The sequence below is a fragment of the Budorcas taxicolor genome, chromosome 3 (assembly GCF_023091745.1).
Source record: "Budorcas taxicolor isolate Tak-1 chromosome 3, Takin1.1, whole genome shotgun sequence".
Classification (NCBI taxonomy): domain Eukaryota; kingdom Metazoa; phylum Chordata; class Mammalia; order Artiodactyla; family Bovidae; genus Budorcas; species Budorcas taxicolor.
In genome coordinates this window covers 34,623,070-34,645,754 of record NC_068912.1, presented here as the reverse complement: position 1 = coordinate 34,645,754, position 22,685 = coordinate 34,623,070, and the positions used below count along the sequence as shown (strand labels likewise).

General features: G+C 46.8%; 1 protein-coding gene across 1 annotated transcript in view; it reads left to right on the top strand.

The window, feature by feature from the left end:
• Positions 1-22,685, top strand: part of ELAPOR1 (endosome-lysosome associated apoptosis and autophagy regulator 1) — a 75,728-nt gene that overhangs the window by 37,812 nt on the left and 15,231 nt on the right. Inside the window, exons 4-13 of the mRNA XM_052637495.1 lie at positions 4,958-5,105; positions 5,577-5,657; positions 6,276-6,381; positions 6,513-6,662; positions 13,731-13,819; positions 17,609-17,786; positions 18,487-18,615; positions 19,304-19,394; positions 22,107-22,212; positions 22,469-22,606. Coding sequence (XP_052493455.1) covers positions 4,958-5,105; positions 5,577-5,657; positions 6,276-6,381; positions 6,513-6,662; positions 13,731-13,819; positions 17,609-17,786; positions 18,487-18,615; positions 19,304-19,394; positions 22,107-22,212; positions 22,469-22,606 — 1,216 coding nt within the window. The remainder of the gene's footprint in view (positions 1-4,957; positions 5,106-5,576; positions 5,658-6,275; positions 6,382-6,512; positions 6,663-13,730; positions 13,820-17,608; positions 17,787-18,486; positions 18,616-19,303; positions 19,395-22,106; positions 22,213-22,468; positions 22,607-22,685) is intronic.

Genomic DNA, 22,685 nt, shown 5'->3' with positions numbered 1-22,685 from the left:
GTGCAAAGCCTCGAGTATCTTCCTGGCTTTGGTGTCAACTTCTAAATCTGGTCTCCTAATCCTGAGTTTACGAGTTTGGGGAGATAAAGTAGGACCAGAGCTTTGGTCAGTCATGGCTGAGATGTTCCAAACCCTTTGAGACCCTGGTGACCAGAGAATTTTCCAACTCAGAAGAGGATCTTTTCAGTAATTGAAAAACTCAACCCAAGGTGCTTACAGAATGTGTGAGCTGCCCTTATCCTTATCCTTTACATATTTAACTCTAAGGATAAGAAATGATGTACCTTGGTTCAGGCACTATTCTAGATGCTTTGCATACATTATTTTTTCTAATCCTTACGAGAACCCTTGTGAGGGTGAAACAGGTTTTGTTGTCCCCATTACACAGATTTGGAACTGGAGGCTCAGAGAAGTTAACTGACTTGTCCTTTGTTATCCAGCTTACAACTGGGGAGACTAGAATTCATCCTCAGTCCCAAGCTTTCCACTGCCCCATGCTGCCGCTTTCAAATAACATTTAGTGTGTTCAAGACAATCCTTAGGTCTTAGAGAGGAAAAGTGGGGGGGGTGGGTGTTGCATGGAATTAAAAGACAATCGCCCACTACTCTTTGTTAAATATTGACAAAGAATATAGGAGAAAAGTACATGAAAGTTTCTCTCATACCCAATCAAAAGGATAAAAAAAATTAACTGTATTACACCTGAATTTTTAAAGGTTAGAGCAATGTCTCCCATTCCTATACTTAAATATCCTAGAAACACCATTGTCTGAGCCAGGCAGCAGGTCTTTTAACAGCCCAATGTTTATGTTATTTTAGGGTTCAGTATTACGAGTCAGAGGGCTTCCCCAATGGGTCAATGGTAAAGGATAAGTCTACAATGCAGGAGACACAAGAAGACACGTCGTTCAGTCTCTTGGTTGGGAAAATCCCCTGGAGGAGGAAATGGCAACCTACTCCAGTATTCTTGCCTGGGAAGTCCCATGGACAGAGGAGCCTGGTGGACTATAGTCCATAGCATCACAGAGTCAGACACGACTGAAGTAACTTAGCATGTATGCATGCAAGGCGGAAATGAGATGATACTTGGAAAGATTTGGAGCAATTCCTGGCATTAGAAATCAATCAAGACAGATTGTTATTATTAAACATGAAATGATCTTCACTAGGAACAGCTCTGACAAAAGTCAGAATTGTAATGCATTTTGCAAATGTAACCCATTTATGGCATCCTTTTAATTATTCATCCACCTTCAGGAGTTATTTATAGCTGATGCCATGGAGCACATCAGCTTTAAGTGCTGTCTCTTTTAACAAGGAGAAATCAATACCGTTAGGCTAGCTGGGTATCTTGAATGAGCTCAGCTGAGGCATTTTGGATATGTCTTCACTTGAGAATAACACTAACTGTTGAAGAGCTGGAAGTACCATATTATTCTGACAAACACGGGGGGAAAACAGTGAACTAATCTGAGGTTCCCTTGTCATTGTTCAGTCACTCAGTCATGTCCGACTTTTTGCGACCCCATGGACTGCAGCCCGCCAGGCTTCCCTGTCCTTCACCATCTCCTGAAGCTTGCTCAGACTCATGCCCATTGAGTTGGTGATGAGGACTGGGAACCTCAACTGGTCATTGTTAGTCATTGGCGACCAGGTTTGGTCTCAGGCAGAATGGTGAAGTGGCACAGTTGTCTTTGATCACCATCTCTTACACTCATCTGTTTAATGCCCTGAGTCCCTCTCTCGTGCCAGATCCATAGCTTGGTGCTAATGACACAGAAGTGAGCAAATGAAGTTTGGTCTCTGCCCTCACAGCATTGACAAGCCAGGCAGAAAGATAAGCAATTCAAGAAGAATTAAAGTGTGATCCGAAGAGATGAGATAAAATGTTCAACCTCATTAACAATCAAGGAAAGAAGATTTAAAGCCCAGGGAGACACCATGTTCTATCATATCATACTAGCAACATGTAAAATCTGACCATTCTAAATGTGGGGAGGTTGCAGGAGTTTTCTGCAGGTGGGTGTAGTTGATAACAGCTACTCTGGGGCATCACACACTGTAGCTGGTAAAGTTGGAGGTTCACAAACCCTGTGACCCAGTGGTTCTACCCCTGACCCTCCCCTCCACCAGGCTTTCTACTCAGACACGTGTAGGAGGAGACCAGCAAGAATGTTCCTAAAAGTGTGCACAAAGCAAAAATTTGGAAACAACCTAAGTGCCCATCAACAAGTAGCACATAAATAAATGTGGGTGAACCATAGAAAGCAATCTTATGTACTAGTGAAACTGAAGGAAGAGCTTTTATTCATGTGTGAATATCGATGAATCCCATGATCACTATACATGTTGAAGAAAGAAAAGCAAGTTTCAAAAAAAAAAAAGAAAAGCAAGTTTCAGAATCCATGAGTATGATACCATTTACACAAGTTTAAAAATATGCAAAGCAATATCATACTGTATGTTGTCGAGAGATACATACACGATTAGTAAAGGGCAGAGAACTACATGGGGCTATTAAGCACCAAATTCCAGAAAGTGGTTACTTTGCATTGGAAAAAGCTTGTGTGACGCGTAGATGGGGTTGACACTAGCTAGGGGAACATGAAGGCTTCCACCGTGTTGCCTTTATTTCTTTTTAAAAATACTTGTTTGTTTATTTGGCTGCATTGGGTCTTAGATGTGGCACACAGAATCTTCACTGGGTCATGTGGGATCTTTCATTGTGCCCCACTGACTCTCTAGTTGTGGCGCAAGGGCTCCAGAGCTCATGGGCTCAGTAGTTGTGGAGTATGGGCTTAGTTGCTCTGCAGCATGTGGGATCTTAGTTCCCTGACCAGGGATCCAACCCATATCACCTGCATTGGGAGGTGAATTCTTAACCACTGGACCACCAGAGAAATCCCTGTGTTGCATTTCTTAAGCAAGGTGGCAGGTCTTGGATATTTCACATATTTAAATAAAATACAATAGGATTTTACTCCGTGGAAGGAAAGTTATGACCAACCTAGACAGCATATTAAAAAGCAGAGACATTACTTTGTCAACAAAGGTCCATCTAGTCAAGGCTATGGTTTTTCCAGTGGTCATGTATGGATGTGAGAGTTGGACTGTGAAGAAAGCTGAGCACCAAAGAATTGATGCTTTTGAACTGTGGTGCTGGAGAAGACTCTTGAGAGTCCCTTGGACTGCAAGGAGATCCAACCAGTCCATCCTAAAGGAGATCAGTCCTGGGTGTTCATTGGAAGGACTGATGTTGAAGCTGAAACTCCAATACTTTGGCCACCTGATGCGAAGAGCTGACTCGTTGGAAAAGACCCTGATGCTGAGAAAGATCGAAGACAGGAAGAGAAGGGGACAACAGAGGATGAGATGGCTGGATGGCATCACCGACTCAATGGACATGGGTTTGGGTGGACTCCGGGAGTTGGTGATGGACAGGGAGGCCTGGTGTGCTGTGGTTCATGGGGTGGCAAAGAGTCGGACACGACTGAGCGACTGAACTGAACTGAACTGTGATCATGAGAGGGAAGCAGTAAGAGCTGAGTGCACACGTAGCACAGGCAGGTCAAGGAGGACTTCTCAGATTAGGTGACATTTATTTTGAGACATGAGGAGGAATTCAATAGGTGGAGGGAGGAGGAAGTTTGTAGAAGGAGAGAACAGTGCATGGGAAGACCCAGAGGTGAGAGAAAATTTCACAGAGCAATTGAAAGAAATTCTGTAGGGTGAGTATAGCGAGTGGGTGAGGGGTTTGTAAACTATCCCGAGGGCAACAGGGAGCCACAGACTGAGTGCAGCCAGGGGCAACACAGCCACAGTGTCAGGCAGGGGAGTGATATGGGCTGATTTTCGTTCTGGACGCTCCCTCCAGCCACATTGTAGAGAAGGGACTGGAGGAGGCAAGACGATGCCAGGAGGTGGGCTGGGATTGATTCATAGCTGAAGGGTATGTGGGGGAGAAAACAAAGAGCCCTTGGGTAGGGTAGACAGAATAGAGATACTTAGAAAATAAAATCAACATGCCTTCTCCCTTCCCCCTTCCCATAAAACCAGTTCCTGCTGCTGCTGCTGCTGCTAAGTCGCTTCAGTCGTGTCCAACTCTGTACGACCCCATAGACGGCAGCCCACCAGGCTCCCCCATCCCTGGGATTCTCCAGTCAAAAATACTGGAGTGGGTTGCCATTTTCTTCTCCAATGCATGAAAGTGAAAAGTGAAAGTGAAGTCGCTCAGTCGTGTCTGACTCTTAGCGACCCCATGGACTGCAGCCCTACCAGGCTCCTCCGTCCATGGGGTTTTCCAGGCAAGAGTACTGGAGTGGGGTGCCATTGCCTTCTCCTAGTAGCATCTAAAAGTGGACATTAAAAACAAACAAACAAACAACCCAAACAAACAAAACACAGATGGATTAGACTGGATAGATTTCTGAATTCTACAAAACAGCTTTATCTACTTTCTTTGACAACTTTGAATTAGGCAGACCTGGGTTTGAATCTCAGCCCTGTCACTTGGTGGCTGTGTTATATTGGGCAAGACACTCAACAAGCCTCAGATTTATATCCATTAAATGGGGACAAAATTGCACTTCCTCTTACTGATAAAAAGAAATCATGAACACAAAATATGTAGTTCATCATCTGGGAGATAATAAGCAACCAATAAATGTTATCTACCCCCACACCCCCCACTCCTCACCTGAACAATATTGCCCGCCGTCTATCTTCTGGGTAGTTCCGTATAATGCGGGAGTGCACCTACCTGACTTCCTCTTGGCTGTACCTCCAGGCTCCTTGACCTAGAGGTCATGCTTCACTGAGCATTTTCACGTGTAAGCTTCTGCTTATGAATCACCGGTCTGAAATTCTGCAGAGACCTAGCAGGACATGAGATCTGAGATCGCGCAAGCCCTGGTGGGCTGGCCTCCTGACTGTGACCTTGGCTCCTATTTCCTCACAGGTCCAAGTGGGTTCCACTGGGAGACTATATCGCCTCCAACACAGACGAGTGCACGGCCACGCTGATGTATGCCGTCAACCTGAAGCAGTCTGGCACTGTTAACTTTGAATACTACTACCCAGACTCCAGCATCATCTTCGAGTTTTTTGTAAGCCCCTGGCTGGGGGGCAGGGAGGTGGGGGGAGGTGGGAAGGTGGGAGGTAAAGACCCTATAAGGCTCAGATGCATTTACAGAAATCACACACAGTCCTGCTTGGGAAATTTTCACAGTCGTTTTTCCCTCTGGAGAGAACTGCAGTCAAAATGAGCTGAAGCTTCAAGAGTTAAAGAAAAGATGGAAGTCAGAGGACCCTGGTGGGGAACAGTACAATCTGGGAGAGTCCTAGGTGCTTTCCTGTGTTCTGGCATGAAAATAGCTCTGAGTTCTGCAAAATTTCTTTAGTGTCAATGTACTGACATCCTGTGTGTGTAACTAGCTCCTGCCCTACTTCAAGGCTCATGAGTTCTGAGCTGTCTTTCTCCCATAAGAGGGGCCCTGTGGAAGGCTGGTGCTTTGGGGGGTAAGACACTTGTTTCCTTAGAAAGCTAAGACTCTGATCTCAAATTCCTGCTGCCTCAGGTTCAGAATGACCAGTGCCAGCCCAATGCAGATGACTCCAGGTGGATGAAAACCACAGAGAGAGGATGGGAATTTCACAGTGTGAGTATCAGAGCAGCCTTCTTCCTAGAGACCCTAGAAAAGGGACCAAGGGCCTCTCCCTAGAGACCCCAGAAAAGGGACCAAGGACAAAGGCCTCTTCCTCCCAGTCTGGGCCTCCACCCTTCTGTCCTTGGAGGGCAGGAGCCTGACAACATGAGGATGCTGTAGTTTCTCTTCTCATGAGTTGGCATAATATGGATGTGAACTGACTTGCTCCTCTGGCTTGACCCCAAGGACCAGAGCTCTGCAGGTTTAAAGGGCCCAGTTTCCTGGGGCTGGGCATGGATAAACAGAACCAGAGAAGAAAAAGGAGGGAGATTCCGCCTTGCTGTTGTCAGTATGTTCAGGTCCCTTCGTTGATCTCACCGCAGAAATGCTCATGATATATGTGATTGAGGGTTCAAGAGAGAGGACATTGAGAGAGTTGGAGGAGGAGGCTTCGAAGGAGAGAGGAACTGAGCCAAGGGGGCAGAAAGGCAATGCTGAGGAGGCGGAGGGAGAGGAGCAGAACAGGAGCTGCCTTGCAGGCTGCAACAGGAGGGGTCCCCCCAGGAGGCTGATGCAATGGACCAGCAGCATCTGTCTCTGTGAGGGAACTCTGCTGTTTGTGGTTTTTAGGTCGAGCTAAATCGAGGCAACAACGTCCTCTACTGGAGAACCACAGCCTTCTCAGTGTGGTCCAAAGTCTCCAAGCCCGTGCTGGTGAGAAACATTGCCATAACAGGTACGGATTGTAGATGGTAGGATTGGGTCTGGGGTCTGATGCTGACTTCTGCAGGGAGGGTGGGGTTAGTCCCCACGGCCCTCAGTCTCCAGGCTCAATCCTTGCCTTTCTATGTTGTTCTTCCTCCCCAGGGGTGGCCTACACTTCAGAATGCTTCCCCTGCAAACCTGGCACGTACGCAGACCAGCAGGGCTCCTCTTCCTGCAAACTATGCCCAGCCAATTTTTATTCCAATAAGGGAGAAACTTCCTGCCACCAGTGTGACCCTGACAAATATTCAGGTGAGGGCAGGAAGAGTTTGGTGTTTCGGGAGCATTGGGGGGTTGGGGTAGGGGGAGTCGGGGCGTGGGGGGAGTGGGGTAGGGTGGAGTCGGGGGGAGGTACCAACATATATACAGAGGTGAACAGGAAGTGGAGCCATCCTTTCGGCCAAGCTGAAGATGATTCTTCTAGAGCCCTTGCTTTCTGGGCCCTGGAAGGGCCTGGCTAATCCACCAATTACTCTTGAAATGAAATCATTCAATAAGTATTTATCAAGCCACTACTATCTGCCAGGCCTTATTCTGGGTGTTTGGAATACATCAGTAAACAAATTAGACAAGGATCCCTGTCTTCATGCTCTTCCCTGGTAGCTCAGTTAGTAAAGTATCTGCTTGCAATGCAGGAGACCTGGGTTCGATTCCTGGGTCAGGAAGAGCCTCTGGAGAAGGGAATGGCAGCCCACTCCAGTATTCTTTCGGAGAATTACATGGACAAGGAGCCTGGCAGGCTATAGTCCATGGGGTCGCAAAGAGTCGGACACAAATGAGCGACTAACATTTTCACTTTCTGTCTTCATAGAATTTACATCCTGGAATGTAAATGGAATAAGTAATAACTATAATAACTAAATAATAAGTATGTAATAAAGTGTATTATATATTAGACAGCAAAAAGTGCAGGGTACCATAGCAAAAAGAAAAAGCAGCTCAGAATTAGAGGAATTAGAAAAGCTAGGGAAAGGGGTTGCAATTGTTTTTTGTTTTTTAATAAAACCTTAAATAAGATTATAAATATTATATACAGTAGATAAAGAGGTATAAATTTATGTTTTTAAATTTATAACAATTATTATCAGTTAATTTAGAAGAGCCATGAGGTTGTATTGATGTGTAAAACATTTTGAAAGCAAGAAGCTATAATCTTTTATCCACTGAACTCAAAGCATCCGCTGAATTTAAAGCGGGCCTTGTCAAAAAATCCAGGGTTCCTTGGAACATAGTTTGAAAACCACTCCTCTTAAGGAAGATAAGATGACAGCGAATAGCAGCCTATTTCTGCAGTCCCTGGATAACTTCCTGAAGCAGCCCAACTTGAGAAATAGAACCTGGCTACTTGAGAGGATCTTGGGAGCAGCAGGGATCTGGTATAAGATGGGCAGTGTCCCCAGAGGGCCCTGTGCTCAGACAATAGCCCAGGGACCAATCTCCAAGGCAGGTTCTGAAACAAAACAGATAGGGAGAGAGAAAGAGTCCTCTCCCTTCCCCTGCAAATGCTCATAACTATTCCAGTTTTCCTTTTTCACACAGAACTATATACAAATCCAGGCTCCCCTGATGGCTCAGTGGTAAAGAACCTGTCTGCCAAGGCAGGAGATGCAGGTTTGATCCCTGGCTTGGGCAGATCCCCTGGAGAAGGAAATGGCAACCCACTCCAGTCTTCTTGCCTGGGAAATCCCATGGACAGAGGAGCCTGGTGGGCTATTGTCCATGGGGTGGCAAAAGAGTCAGACACATCTTAGGAACTAAACAATATACATAAACTGAGCTCAAGGCCCTCTCGTAAGCAGACCTCCCCCCGTCTTTACACAGACACACCCACCCTTCACACATGCATTACAGTACATGTTTGCTCAGCCAAGACCAGCCACTGACCTTGTGAACTGCTTATTTCTACACCAATCCTAAAACAAAAGTCCTATTTATCTACTCAGATCTTGCCCAATGAGTGTAGGTTTCAGCAACAACAGAGATATTTAGCTCTTAGGGGAAGTTTTTATCTTTAAGTCTAAATTCCTGTTTTTTCACTTGAATTTCTTATTTCTCTTCCCTGCTCTGACAATAGCAGCCTTTGTTAGTCATTTTTTCCAGCTCCCTTTCCAGCCCCACTGTGGTACAGGATTTGAAGGGCAAGGTGGTTCTAGAAAAAATGCCTATGGGTGTTTTGATCAATGCTATGTAAATGGATGTGTATCCACAGAGCTGTTATGAAAGTATGACTTTGGGAGTTTATATTCGTGCCATCTAGTCTTCTTTTGCCATTGATTTCTCAATCTACCCCTTTGACTGGAAAGTGAGTTTTTACTATGAAGAATATGTCCAACTCAGGGGTACAAAGAGCACTGAATTTCTTGGGGACTTGATTCTTCCAGAATACAGAGTCAGTGGGAGATTTCAAAAATGTAGAGTATGATGAGAGCCTATGGTGGAATGTGCATGAAGGGAGTGACAGGAGGCCCTGTGACCAGCTAGTCTTTCATTTGTAAATATATTCCGAGTGCTCAGGGCTTGGGCTGGGGTTAGAGCTGGAACCTGCCCTCCAGCTTATGTCAAAAATGGAAACGTGGTTGAAAAAAAACACTAAGTATAGTAATTCCTCGGTACAGGAGGTGCTGAAATAGGAGTGTTAAGTGTAATGTGTGGTGGAAGCAAAAGGGGAGAAGTCAGTCCTCTCTGGGGAGGGAGGAAAGGCTGCATTAGGTGTGGCCTCGAAAGATAACTGTTTTGAAAGATGAGTTGGTGATTTGATGGAGGCAGGATGTTCTGGAAGGAGCCACGGCCAGAAGGCTCAGGGATCCAGGAGTAACTCAGCATCACTGGAGCTTACTTGGAGAGAATTAGCATCGAAGGCTAATAGGGAGGCAGGGAACAGGTTATGGATGAACCCTTCTGTGCCACTGCCACAGAATCCTATCAGCAGTGGAAGACATTAAAGAACTTAAAACTGGAGAATGACATAATCTGGCTTGTACTTTTGAAGTCCACACTGGTTGCCATTTGGAAAAGCTATGAGGAAAGGAAAAGCTGGAGACAGAGAACACAATCAGATTTCTTTCAGCAGGCGCCATTGGCCATATCCAGGACCTAGAGTGAGGAGGAGTGGATGGGGGTGGAGATGTCAAGGACAAAGCTTTGATGAAAAGTGTCTTTGTTACTGATAGCTTAAATTTCATAACTAGGGTTAATTCCTTTGTGTTATGTTCAATACTAGGGACTCATTTCCTAGTAGAATAACATAGTGTTTCAGAGCATGGGCTCCAAGAACAAAATCATTACAGGCCAAATCCCTGCTCCACCACTTACTAGCTGTGCCACCTTGGGCAAGTCACTTGCCTGAGCCTCAGTTTTCTCACCTCTAGAATGGGAATGATAATAATTGTATCTGCCTCATAGTGTCATTCTGTGGATTGGTGAAAGCAAAGAATTTAGAACACTGTCTGGCATGTAGTAAGAACTAGTTTTATTTATTCATTTGCATTAAGGCCTGTCCCAGCAGTCTTCTACTGTGACAACACTCTGGGTATAGGTAACAATAATAAGTCACTGGTACAGCACTTTACAGTTTACAAAACGATCTCATTTATTACTCATAGCACAGTGCAGGAATGACTTCCTCATTTACAAATGAATAAACAGAAGCTCAGAAAGGTTCCCTGGTGGCTCCGTGGTAAAGAAAGTGAAAGTGAAGTCGCTCAGTCGTGTCTGACTCTTTGTGACCCCATGGGCTGTAGCCTACCAGGCTCCTCTGTCCATGGGATTTTCCAGGCAATAGTCCTGGAGTGGATTGCCATTTCCTTCTCCAGGGGATCTTCCCAACCCAGGGATCGAACCCGGCTCTCCCGCATTGTAGACAGATGCTTTACTGTCTGAGCCACCAGGGAAGTCCAATGCTAAAGAAACTGCCTGCCAATTCAGGAAACTCAGGTTTGATCCCTGAGTCAGAAGATCCCCTGGAGAAGGAAATGGCAACCTATTCCACTATTCTTGCCTAGAAAATCCCATGGACAGAGGAGCCTGGCAGGCTACCGTCAATGGGGTCGCAAAGAGTCAAACATGACTTAGCAACTAAACAACAATAGAGAGGTTAGGGATTTGCCCAGAGTCTGTGCTGGGGTCAGAGCTGAGTTTTGTGTTCATTAGGTACTTAAATGGTCAGGGGAAATGTTTTCTTTGGATAAAAAGGATCAGAATGAGAAGGTTGTACTTCTGGAGGAGGGAAGAAGATGCAAAAAGAGCAGGTGAAGCCCCCCAAAATAAACTTTATCTTCATACAGTTTTGCCCAGGGCCAATCCTACAGGAACCCACTCCAGTGTTCTTGCCTGGAGAATCCCAGGGACGAGGGGAGCCTGGTGGGCTGCTGTCTGTGGGGTCGCACAGAGTCGGACACGACTGAAGTAACTTAGCAGTAGCAATCCTACAGGAATCACTTTTCATTTCCTCACCAAACATCTAGGCCAATCTTTCAAACTTGACCAGTCCCCAGTTTTAACACTTTGATGAAACCTGAGCTAGAAAAGTGAGGTCCGGCTCAGCATTTGGGTTAATCATTTATTAAAACCAGTCTAGCAGTTGTCAATGTGTAAACAGCTGGACCATTTTTGCTGAAACCTGGAGCTGGGGTGTCAGTTTGAATAAATATTTGACAAGCAGAGAAAGGTGCTTATGTGGAACACACTTTCTAACATGTAACTTGCAATTTGTTAAATCTAATTTGCAAGGTCCTGGGAACTGATTTGTTTTCAGCATCTCCCCCCAAATTTCTCCTGGCCGGGTCTGTCAAAACCAGGAGTCCCTGGATCCCCTTATGTTGAAATAGGCCCTTGCTTATTAACCGAGTAAATGAGCTCAGAAGACCCCAGCTGCTTCTCAGCCAGTAGCTTCCTCTCACTCAGTATAACAAGACGGGGACAGAAGAGGCCCCAGTGCAGACCAATGACATAGTAATAGGAGATTCTCAGATCTAGCAACTCATTTGTTGCCTTGGGAAGAAAGGGCCAGTTGAGAAATAAGCCTTAACTGGAAAGAAGGGAAACTTCAATCCTTATTAAAAGTCCCATGATGGTTACCAAATAAAAAACTTCTTATAAATCCAGGTGATAATAGTTACCAGCATTTAGCAAGTTCCTTCTTACAATGTGTCAGGTATATGCTGATTCCAGCAAGACAGATGTTACTCTTGCTGTACAGGTTGAGAGCATAAAGGTTCAAAGAGGTTAAGTAACTTGCCAGAAGTGATACAGCTACTAAGTGATTACGCAGGATCCAAATCCAGATCTGTCTGACTTAAAAATCTCATTCCATTCTACTAAAATGCTCGTCAAGCAATATATAGAGGGAAGGTCTCACCATTGTCACCTGCTTACCTGCAGGCGACACAGCAGTCATACCAGGGACAGTAGCAGTCAGAGCAATATTGTCCTGGCACTCTACAAAGCAGTGGTTTTCACTCTGGAGAAAGTGAATTCCCTGGAAATCTTTTAAAAATTGTATGAATTAGAGGATGCGGAGAAAAGGGAACCTTCTTACACTGTTGGTAGGAATGCAAACTAGTACAGCCACTATGGAGAACAGTGTAGAGATTCCTCGAAAAACTGGAAATAGAGCTGCCATACAGCCCAGCAGTCCCACTGCTGGGCAAACATACTGAGGAAACCAGAATTGAAGGAGACACGTGTACCCCAGTTCATTGCAGCACTGTTTATAATAGCCAGGACACGGAAGCAACCTAGATGTCCATCAGCAGATGAATGGATAAGAAAGCTGTGGTACATGTACACAATGGAGTACTACTCAGCCATTAAAAAGAATGCATTTGAATCAGTTCTAATGAGGTGGATGAAACTGGAGCCTATTATACAGAGTGAAGTAAGTCAGAAAGAAAAACACCAATACAGTATATTAACGCATATATATGGAATTTAGAAAGGTGGTAACAATGACCCTATATGCGAGACAGCAAAAGAGACACAGATGTAAAGAACAGACTTTGGGGCTCTGTGGGAGAGGGCGAGGGTGGGATGATTTGACAGAATAGCACTGAAACATGTATATTATCATATGTGAAATAGATCGCCAGTCCAGGTTTAATGCGTGAGACAAGGTGCTCAGGGCCGGTGCACTGGGATGACCCTGAGGGATGGGTTGGGGAGGGAGGTGAGAGGGGGGGTCAGGATGGGGAACATATGTACACCCATGGCTGATTCATGTGAATGTATGGCACAAACCACTACAATATTGTAAAGTAATTAGCCTCCAATTAAAATTAATTAATTTAAAAAATTGTATGAATTAGGTATATTTAGGATACAGGAAAGCAGTTCTTTTTTTTCAAACTCTGAATAGTATTTGTAATTCAAGAAAAGGTAAAATCCATTGATTTAAAGAGGGATTCAGGGACTTCTCTAGTGGTCGAGTGTCTAAGACTCTGTGCTCGAAATGCAGGAGGCCTGGGTTCGATCCCCGGTCAGGGAACTAGATCCCACATGCCGCAACTAAAGATCCTGCGTGCCACAGCTAAGACTTGGCACAACCAAATAATAAATAATATTTTAAAATAAAGTTTACCATCACCATTTAAAAAATAAAGAGGGATTCATTGAAACAGTTGTTTCAATCCGAGGGTTCATAGGGTTAAAGCAAAACCAACCTAGATATGAGAACACACAGAAAGTAAAGTAAATAAAATGATAGTTCATAACATTTTTCATTAAGTCCAGGTCAAGGCTTAAAGAGAGCGATGTGAAGAAAGTGGAAAGAGTGGGATTAAACCATCACTTTATTTGTGTAGGATGGTTGAATGGAGAAGGGGAGATGCAGCCGTGGGGGGCCTTCATTCTAGGCACACATTAAGAGAAAATTCAGAGACACTGTCCTAAGCTTTCCTATGTTTTGCTTCAACCCTTTAGGAGTAGAAAAACCACCCACACAGTCAGGGTTCTGAGGCACCTGGAAGATGGCAGGTTCCAGGGAACAGGGCTGGTGGTAAGAAATCTGCAGATGCTCCTTCTGGCCACCTTCCCCCTCACTGGTCCTCTGGCCAGCCCGCCTCCCCTGCCCTGCTCCACAGTGCGGGCCCACTGGTTTCTCATCAGCATCAGGGAGGGAAGCAAAGCAGATATCTGAACAGGTCTTCAGGGACTGGAAATGAAGCCACTCGGGCAAAGGGAAGGTGTGTGTGCAGCACCGTCTACTTTCTGCAAGATCTGTGCTGTGCTTCACCCCGGGGTCTGGGGTGTTATAGCATCATGTGCAAGTGGTCAAGAGCTCTGCTTTCTTCACTTCAAATATTTGTCCTTGCTTCTGCCATTTAGAGAAAGGATCCTCCACCTGCAAAGCACGGCCAGCCTGCACAGATAAAGATTACTTCTACACTCACACGGCCTGTGATGCCAATGGAGAGGTGGGTAGCACGGTCTTGGGACCCCTTTGCCTGCCCCTTGTGCTTTGCCAGATTTGCAGCTCTGCAGTCAGTGAAGCTGTCACCTGAGAAAACCCCCCAGACCTCTGCAGTGACCCCGGGGCCAGTGGGGAGGCAAAATAACACGGCCTCACTCATTTTCAGGCCAGGAACTGTTTTTGCTACCTTTGTTCCACTGCTCACTCACATATGTTCTGCTTTTTAAAAATGCTTTCATTTTGCTTGGTTTCTTCCATTCGCTTCATTCCCTGGGCAATGACTGCCTGTCCATACGTACTTATTTCTTCTTTCTCATCAGACTTGTCCCCTCGGCGCTGCTCTTGTATGCTGGTATAGGGGGTGATTCCTGCTTCCTGGCTCACCGGAGAACCGCCTGATTTATTCTGTCTCTCCCCCGCAGGCTTTCTGCCTCAGAAAGACTTTCCTTTGTACTCTGCTCCACCAGTGAGTCAGCGGGCATTTCTGAGTATCAGCTGTTGCCCTGTACTCCAGTCAGGGAACCCAAGATGAATAAGATGGGCTTCTGCCCTGAGGAGGAGAGGAGAAAGATGGTGGGGAGGAGAAAGCTGATGGGGAAGAGAAATGGTGGGGAGGAGAAAGATGGGCCTGACTGTATGCAGGGCACTGGGGGAACCAGGAAGAGGAGTGACCAGGTTGGAGGGTGGGGCCAAGGCAGGTCTTTCAGAGGAGGTCATTAGTTCCTGTGTACAGCCAGGTCCTGTGCTGGGCACTAGGTATGCAGCAGTTCACAGAGCCGAGGAAACATCCACTCTCAGGGCACTTAATTTCTGTCGGGGAGCGAGTGAGGGGAGAGACAACAGATAAACCAGAAACAGATAAAGAATCCCTCTTTTTTGGATTACCTTCCCACTTAGGTCATCACAGAGCACTGAGTGGAGGTCCTTGAGCTATACAGTCTGTTCTCATTAGTGATCTATTGTATACATAGTATCAGTAGGATGCATATGTAAATCCCACACTTTCAATTCTTCCCCTCTTCTCTTTCCCCCTTGGTATGCATACACTTGCTCTCTGCTTCTCTGCATCTCGGTCTCTATTTCTGCTTAGAGAGGGTAAGGATGACCTCTCTAAGCAGAGACCTGAGTCAGGTGGAGAAGAGCCAGACTGCTCCCCAGGCAGGGAATGCAGCAGGTGTGGAGGAGGCAGGCAAGTGCCTGGAAACTTTGAGGAAGTGAGCAGGGATGGCTCAGGGGCGCAAGTGGTGGGGTCTGCCTTAGATCAGCAATTCTGGATGAACTGTCCTGTCTGTATCCCTGAACTAGAACCTCCCAAGAAGACAGGAGTGGGGAATTCTGCATCATTCAGCACTAAGCATGTGGTTGGCTATTAGGATGCATACGTGTTTGCTGGCTGGACGGCTGGCTGAATTCTCTTTCTGCTAATGAAGTGTGGGATGAAGTCTGGTCCTTAATGGCGATTGTTCTTATAGTTATCTCTTACCGCCTGTGTACTGGCTGGCCCCATTCTCATTTTTTGAGCAAAATCCCCTTCCCCAGCAGCCAAGCAAAATGATTAATCCTATCAGGTGTACCTTAGTCCCAGTTCTGAAGTGTCTGGTGTTCTTCATGACCTTGTAAGGAATTACTGTCATTTTCTTGGTCTCAGTTGACCCACTAATTAAGAGGACAATCCTGCTCATCTTCTCCCTCCAGGATATGTGGTTGATTGTGGCTGTCTTTGCTTCTTCTGCCCCATTCTTTTCCCTCCTGGTACAGGCAAAGGACTTCTAGATCCACAGTGTGCTCTGATGCTTGCAAGCCTGGGTGTCTGCCATTCCCTGATCGCCTTGGGGGCCTATAGATGAGTGGGACCAGAGCCGGTGCTCCCACCTTGCAGCCCAGCCACAGCACAGCTCAGGGAGGAACCCTGCAGTAGACATGGTCACCGGGGGTGTCTTATGGAAGTGTCGGCCCGCAGGCCCACGCTGGTTCTGCTCAGTCTCGGAATTTCACTTTGTTTCTTAAGCTGTATTTTAAAATCAAAGGACTCCTGTGATTGCCTTTATGGCCTTTGCGGTGCCTCAGTGGTTTCTCGGGGACTGGGATCGCTGATCCACTGGGGCTGCTGAGTGTGCGGCTCCAGGAGGTGGCCCAAATCGTCCAGCTCCCCAGACCCTTCTCTCTACAAGACTCAAGGAGACGAGCTGGGTGAGATGAAGTTGGGTCACTAGTCTGGGTCTCTGGTCACTGACTGCTCTTTGCACAGAGAAAGGCTGAGCTGAGCAGGGACACAAGGACAGCCCAGGGCTCGTCTTCAATGAAGGCAACATGAGGCCCTTTCAAGACATTGTCAAGACCTTATCCTGAATAAAATGGACTGATGCCTTGTTCACCCAACTTCTTACATATATGGTACTATACATAGCGCATTTGCATCATCACCTCAATGCAATCCTTTTGTCTCTTGCCCAAGGACTACACAGGAAGCCTGACATTGCCCAACCTCACCCCTGACTCACCAGGGGCCTCCTGCAGTTCATCTGCTCTTCTCTAGCTAATGCCTCCATCGAAAGACTAGGGATGGTCCTAGTAAGTGACAGATACAGTGCTTCTCTTGTTCACTGACTTGGAGGCTGATCAGTTCTCTTGCCTTTTTCCCTCAGGTTTTTTGAGATATAATTGACACATATCATTGTGGAAGTTTAAGGTGTACCAGTTGATTTGATACACTTATGTAATGCAAGATGATAACCAACATAGAGCTAGCTAACTACCATCAGGGCACATAATTACCATTTCTTTTTTGTGGTGAGAATGTTTAATGTCTACTCTCTTAATAGCTCTCAAGTATATAATACAGCATTATTAACTCTAATCATCATGCTAACTCTAATCACCTGTACCTTAGATCCCCAGAATTTTTTGATCTTATAACTGGAAGTTTGTACTCTTTAACCAGCCTCATTGCTCTTGCCTCTATGTCCCAGAGAACACAGGGTTCATACCCCCTTGGGGGATTGGTATTACGGTGCCCTTGCTAGGGTACTTCCCCAGTGGCTCAAGCAGTAAAGAATCTGCCTGCAGTGCAGATTCTTGACTTGGGTTCAATCCCTGGGTCAGGAAAATCCCCTTGAGAAGGAAATGGCAACCCACTGCAGTATTCTTGCCTGGCAAATCCCACGGACAGAGGAGCCTGGTGGGCTACAGGCCATGGTGTCACAAAGAGCTGGACACGACTGGGCACGCATGCAATGCAGTGCAATGCCCTTGCTAGACGGTGAGCTAGCTCCCTGAGGGCACAGGCCACGTCCTTCATCTCTGAGTCACATGTTTTATTAGACTTTCTATAGATGTCTACTGAATAAGTGAAAAAGCAAAGAAAGTACTTCGAAGACAAATTGGGACACCTGAGCCGTCCTCTATTCCCCTAGGGGTTACCTAAGCCACTTCCACTCCATGCCTTTTTGTGTTCTGGGATTTTCACCAGCTGCTTTTCCTGTGACATTTTAGTATTAATAACAAGATTCTACACTGGAATTAGGGCTTTCTCTGGAGGAAACTGGTCTCCTCTTCCCATCCAACACACAGGCCTATCTCTCTTCATCCCAGTCCATTCGTTCAGCAGATATTTACTGAGCATGACCATGTGCCAGGTGCTAAGCAATGTGCCTAGGATACACTGGTGACCCAAACCAAGTTCCCCACCCTGCTGGAGCTTTCATTAGCACCCAGAATCCCCCCATCCTCAAGGCAACTTCCTAAAGATGTGCTAATGCCACACAGCAGGCTGAGACAGGCTCTGTTTCTGCAGACGCAGCTCATGTACAAATGGGCCCAGCCAAAAATCTGCGGCGAGGATCTGGAGGGCGCAGTGAAGCTGCCCGCCTCTGGCATGAAGACCAGCTGCCCACCCTGCAACCCAGGCTTCTTCAAGACCAACAGTAGCACCTGCGAGCCCTGTCCTTATGGCTCTTACTCCAACGGCTCCGGTAGCCCCTCTCCCATCCCTCTCCCTGCCCCACTCCATTCCCATGCCACACATACGGGTGGGCCACATGGGCACCCAGCATGTCAGCTGAACTCACACCATGTCCTTCCGAGGGAGGCAATAAGGGCCAGGCCACCTCTGAGGACCATATTCAGAACAGAGGTCGGCACGGGCCCTGCCTGTGGGTCCACCTGAGAACTGCCTGCCTCCCTCCTCATTCCAACTGCGAATGTGACTCAAGCCTGAAGGGGCACACTCCTCACAGCAGAGGCTTCCAGCATGTGGCAGGGATGATAGCTAGAAGGTTTGGGGAGCTGGGATGGCCACCTTGACACAATCAGAATTTGCAGGAGAGGAGCTGGGGGGATCTATATACCTATTAATGTGAAGGCATTTGCTGATGACAGTGTGACAAATAATACGAACTCTATGTATTAGACTCGAAGATACACTTAAGCTTTGAAATTAATAATCTGATGGGCAGGTAGGGTACTGGGATATGGAATGAAGGGTCAGCCTTTACACCCCAAGTTTGCTAAACACATTGTCAGAATGTTTTTGAGTCAGGTTGCTGTTCACTGTGCTCAGCAACACCTCTGGGGGGCTGCCCACCACTGTTGCCACTTGTCTGTGCAACAACAGCTCCAGTCAGGGTGGCTGCAGCCTTTCTGCTGAATGCGTGGATCTTGCGGCTCCCCCAGATTGTAGCCACTGCCCAGCAGGGACCGAACCTGCTGTGGGATTTGAATACAAATGGTGGAACACGCTGCCCACGAACATGGAGACGACCGTCCTCAGCGGGATCAACTTTGAGTACAAGGGCATGACAGGTAACTACCTCCCCCCACCATGAGCTCTCAGCTAGCTGCCCTGCCAAAGGGGTTCTTCCTAGCTCACAGTTCTTCATAACAGTGGTGTCTAGAGAAAAAATGAGCTGATCGTGCTCACACTCCCTTGAATGCTCCACTCCCCATGGACAAAGAACATATATTCTGCAAACTTTAGCTTTAGAGACAGAACTAGAAACAATACACACCTGCAGAGGTCTTGCTCTGAGAGTTTCAGAGTTTTTGACCAAAGTAGCCTGATAAGTCGGAGAAGGCAATGGCACCCCCCTCCAGTACTCTTGCCTGGAGAATCCCACGGACGGAGGAGCCTGGTGGGCTGCAGTCCATGGGGTCACTAAGAGTCGCACACGACTGAGCGACTTCACTTTCGCTTTTCACTTTCATGCATTGGAGAAGGAAATGGCAACCCACTCCAGTGTTCTTGCCTGGAGAATCCCAGAGACAGAGGAGCCTAGTGGGCTGCAGTCTATGGGGTCGCACAGAGTCGGACTCGACTGAAGTGACTTAGCAGCAGCAGCAGCAGCCTGATAAGTAACATGGTTTGTGTTGGGTGATGGTTCTGGATGCCTCAAAGGATGGTGTTATTTTTCTTCCAGAGTGTCATCTGGGTGCACATTTGCCCTGCACTTGAGACCACTGGACACTAACTCATATCCTTCTCCTTTTCCAGGCTGGGAGGTGGCCGGTGATCACATTTATTCAGCTGTTGGAGCTTCAGACAATGACTTCATGATTCTCACCCTGGTCGTGCCAGGATTCAGGTGAGGAGCACAAAGCTAAGGGGAAACCACGCCACCCTTGGCCACATCCAAGTCCCCCATAGCTTGGAGTGTTGTAGATGAGAGGGCTTCTGGTGTGCAGAAGTGTCAGTCCAGAACAGAGAACGGAACAAGACTTCCTGGGGGTCCAGTGGTTAAGACTCTGCATTTCCAATGCAGGGGATACAGGTTCAATTCCCTGGTTAGGGAACTAAGATCCCACATGCTGTAAGGTCCAGCCAAAATTAATAAACAAATAAAAATTTTAAAAATTAAAAATAAAAAGAAACAGTCTAAAAAACAAGAAAAGAACAGAGGAGACCACAGTAATGGTCTGATCAAGTTAACCTGAATGCTGACACATTCTTAGTTGCTGCCCACATTGATTACCTACTGCTCTGCCATACCTTCTAGCTTTTCCTACCATTTGGCCACATTCTATTCAAATTCTTCCTCCTCAAAGCATCAAATAAGATTTTAAAACCTGTAAAGCAAAAAAAATAGGGCCAGAAATGCCCATAGATAGTTCATCTTTCAATGGGACAAGAAGACTGGTTTTATTGATTGATTGGTTTGGCTGCATTGGGTCTTAGTTGCAGCACGTGGGATCTCTCATTCTGGTGCACAGACTCTCTGGCTGAGGCGCCTGGGCTCCAGTCGCTGCAGCATGTGGGCTCAGTGGCTCCACAATACGTGGGATCTTAGTTCCCAAAGACCTAACTGTGTCCCCTGTATTGCAAGGTGGATTCTTAACCACTGGACCACCAGTGAAGTCCCTGGGAGGGATGGCTTTTATTGTTATCAGTCAGTCATTTCAGTCGCTCAGTCGTGTCCGACTCTCTGCAACTCCATGAATCGCAGCACGCCAGGCCTCCCTGTCCATCACCAACTCCCGGAGTTCACTCAAACTCACGTCCATCGAGTCCATGATGCCATCCAGCCATCTCATCCTCTGTCGTCCCCTTCTCCTCCTGCCCCAAATCCGTCCCAGCATCAGAGTCTTTTCCAATGAGTCAACTCTTCGCATGAGGTGTCCAAAGTACTGGAGTTTCAGCTTTAGCATCATTCCTTCCAGAGAAATCCCAGGGCTGATCTCCTTCAGAATGGACTGGTTGGATCTCCTTGCAGTCCAAGGGACTCTCAAGAGTCTTCTCCAACACCACAGTTCAATAGCATCAATTCTTCGGCGCACAGCTTTCTTCACAGTCCAACTCTCACATCCATACATGACCACTGGAAAAACCATGGCCTTTATCCCCACCTCCCAAGAACACTTAGGATAATGAGCGATTTGTTTGCCATTTAAAAAGCCACTACAGGCAGAGTGGTACAGTGTAATGAAAACTGGACTAAAGACAGGACACTTGAATTTTGCCACTTACTGGCTTGGTGAACTTGGGAAAGCCACTGTGCCCCTTTAGGCTTTGGGCTCCTTGTCTGTAAAAGAAAGGGATTGACAGTCTGTGACTCTGGCCTAACTCCAGCCCATCAGTTCACACCACCGAGTGGACAGTAGCTGGGAACTGGAGGTCCTCAGAAGTCAATCACATGCCCAAAGCCAAAAAGAAAGCTACAAATGGGTTTTCAAAGCCCAAGTGAACTCTTCTGCCTGTATGTGCTTTAAAGATGAGGGGGAACCACTGAATCAGCATCCCTATCGCCAATCTGGCTTTTCCATTCCCTCCTTCAAGCTCCCTCCTTCTATCCTGGGCACAGTGCTCAGCCACAGTACTTGCTTGAAAGGTAATAGTTTCCCTTCCCTTCCTTTACATTTCTCAGAGCTGAACAGCTATATCTTATGTTTCTGAGGGAAGCAAACTTCTTAGACTTTTGGGAGATAACACTCACCAAAATACTTTCCAATTTGCAAATATGGTTATAGCAGTAAAGCACTTTCTAACCCCACTCGCCCCACCCTGCCATCCCCACCTATCAGACATGGCTGTCTCTTTCCCCAAAGAAGGACCAGACTGAGAACTTTGCTAAAAAAGCTATGAATCGAAGTACCTGCTCATTTGACCAGGGCAAAACCCCCACAGTTCAGGTGGGGATGGGGAGGGGGTTTGAACTGCTGAGTGAGTGTAGACAATTGATGTCTTATGCTGGTGGTCCTTCTTCAACACTAATATGCACATGGATCACCTGGGGATCGCGTTAAGCTGCAGATTCTAATTCAGTGGGTCTGGAGCCCACACTCTGCTAGGGAGGCTATTCAGCATTTTAGAAAGTACTTCCACATCTGTTATGCCTTTGGATCACACCACAGTGATGGGCTTCCCAATGGCACTAGTGGTAAAGAACCCACCTGCCAATGCAGGAAATGCGAGACCTTCAATCCCTGGGTTGGGAAGATCCCCTGAAGGAGGGCATGGCAACCCACTCCAGTATCTTGCCTAGAGAATCCCATGGACAGAGGAGCCTGGCAGGCTACAGTCCATAGCGTCACAAAGAGTCGAACATGACTGAAGCGACTTAGCACGCATAATGATGGGAGGTAAATAGGAAAGATATTATCACCTTTTTACAGATAAGAAAGATAACAGTTTGGCTAGATCAAGGTCAGACAGCTAGGATGATAGGATTGGATTTAATTCATGTTCTTTCCAACATACTCAGAACTTAGTCCTGTCCCCCAGCAGACCCTTTGCTGCCATCTGCTCTCTTCACTAAGCACTGTCTGGCCCCTGGAACCGACTTTTGATTTCTGCCCCACAGACCTCCACAGTCAGTGATGGCAGACACAGAGAACAAAGAGGTGGCCAGGATCACGTTTGTCTTTGAGACCATCTGTTCTGTGAACTGCGAGCTCTACTTCATGGTGGTATGTTTTCCTTCCTTTGTCTGCTTTGGGGCTTCCAGGAAGGTTGGCCCCTCTGCCCTGTTGATGCATCAACATAACTGACACCCCTGCTTACAGTGATTTTGCAGACAAGGAGCCCAACTATTTGTCAGGGATTGCACCATTTAATATGGGTCTAGGCCACTGTGATGGCCCCCAGGATAACAGTGGTATGGGCACCCTCTCCCCACAGTTGCCCAGCCATCATGCCTTCTTCATTTGTCTGTCTTGGGTTCAGGGTGTGAATTCTAGGACCAACAGTCCCGTGGAGACGTGGAAAGGTTCTAAAGGCAAACAGTCCTATACCTACATCATCGAGGAGAATGCTACCATGAGCTTCACCTGGGCCTTCCAGAGGACAACTTTCCATGAGACAGTAAGCTCCTCCCCTTCCTCAGTGCTCAGCACCCAGAGAGACCTCCTAACCTGGAACAATTCCTACCTTAGCTTAAGCA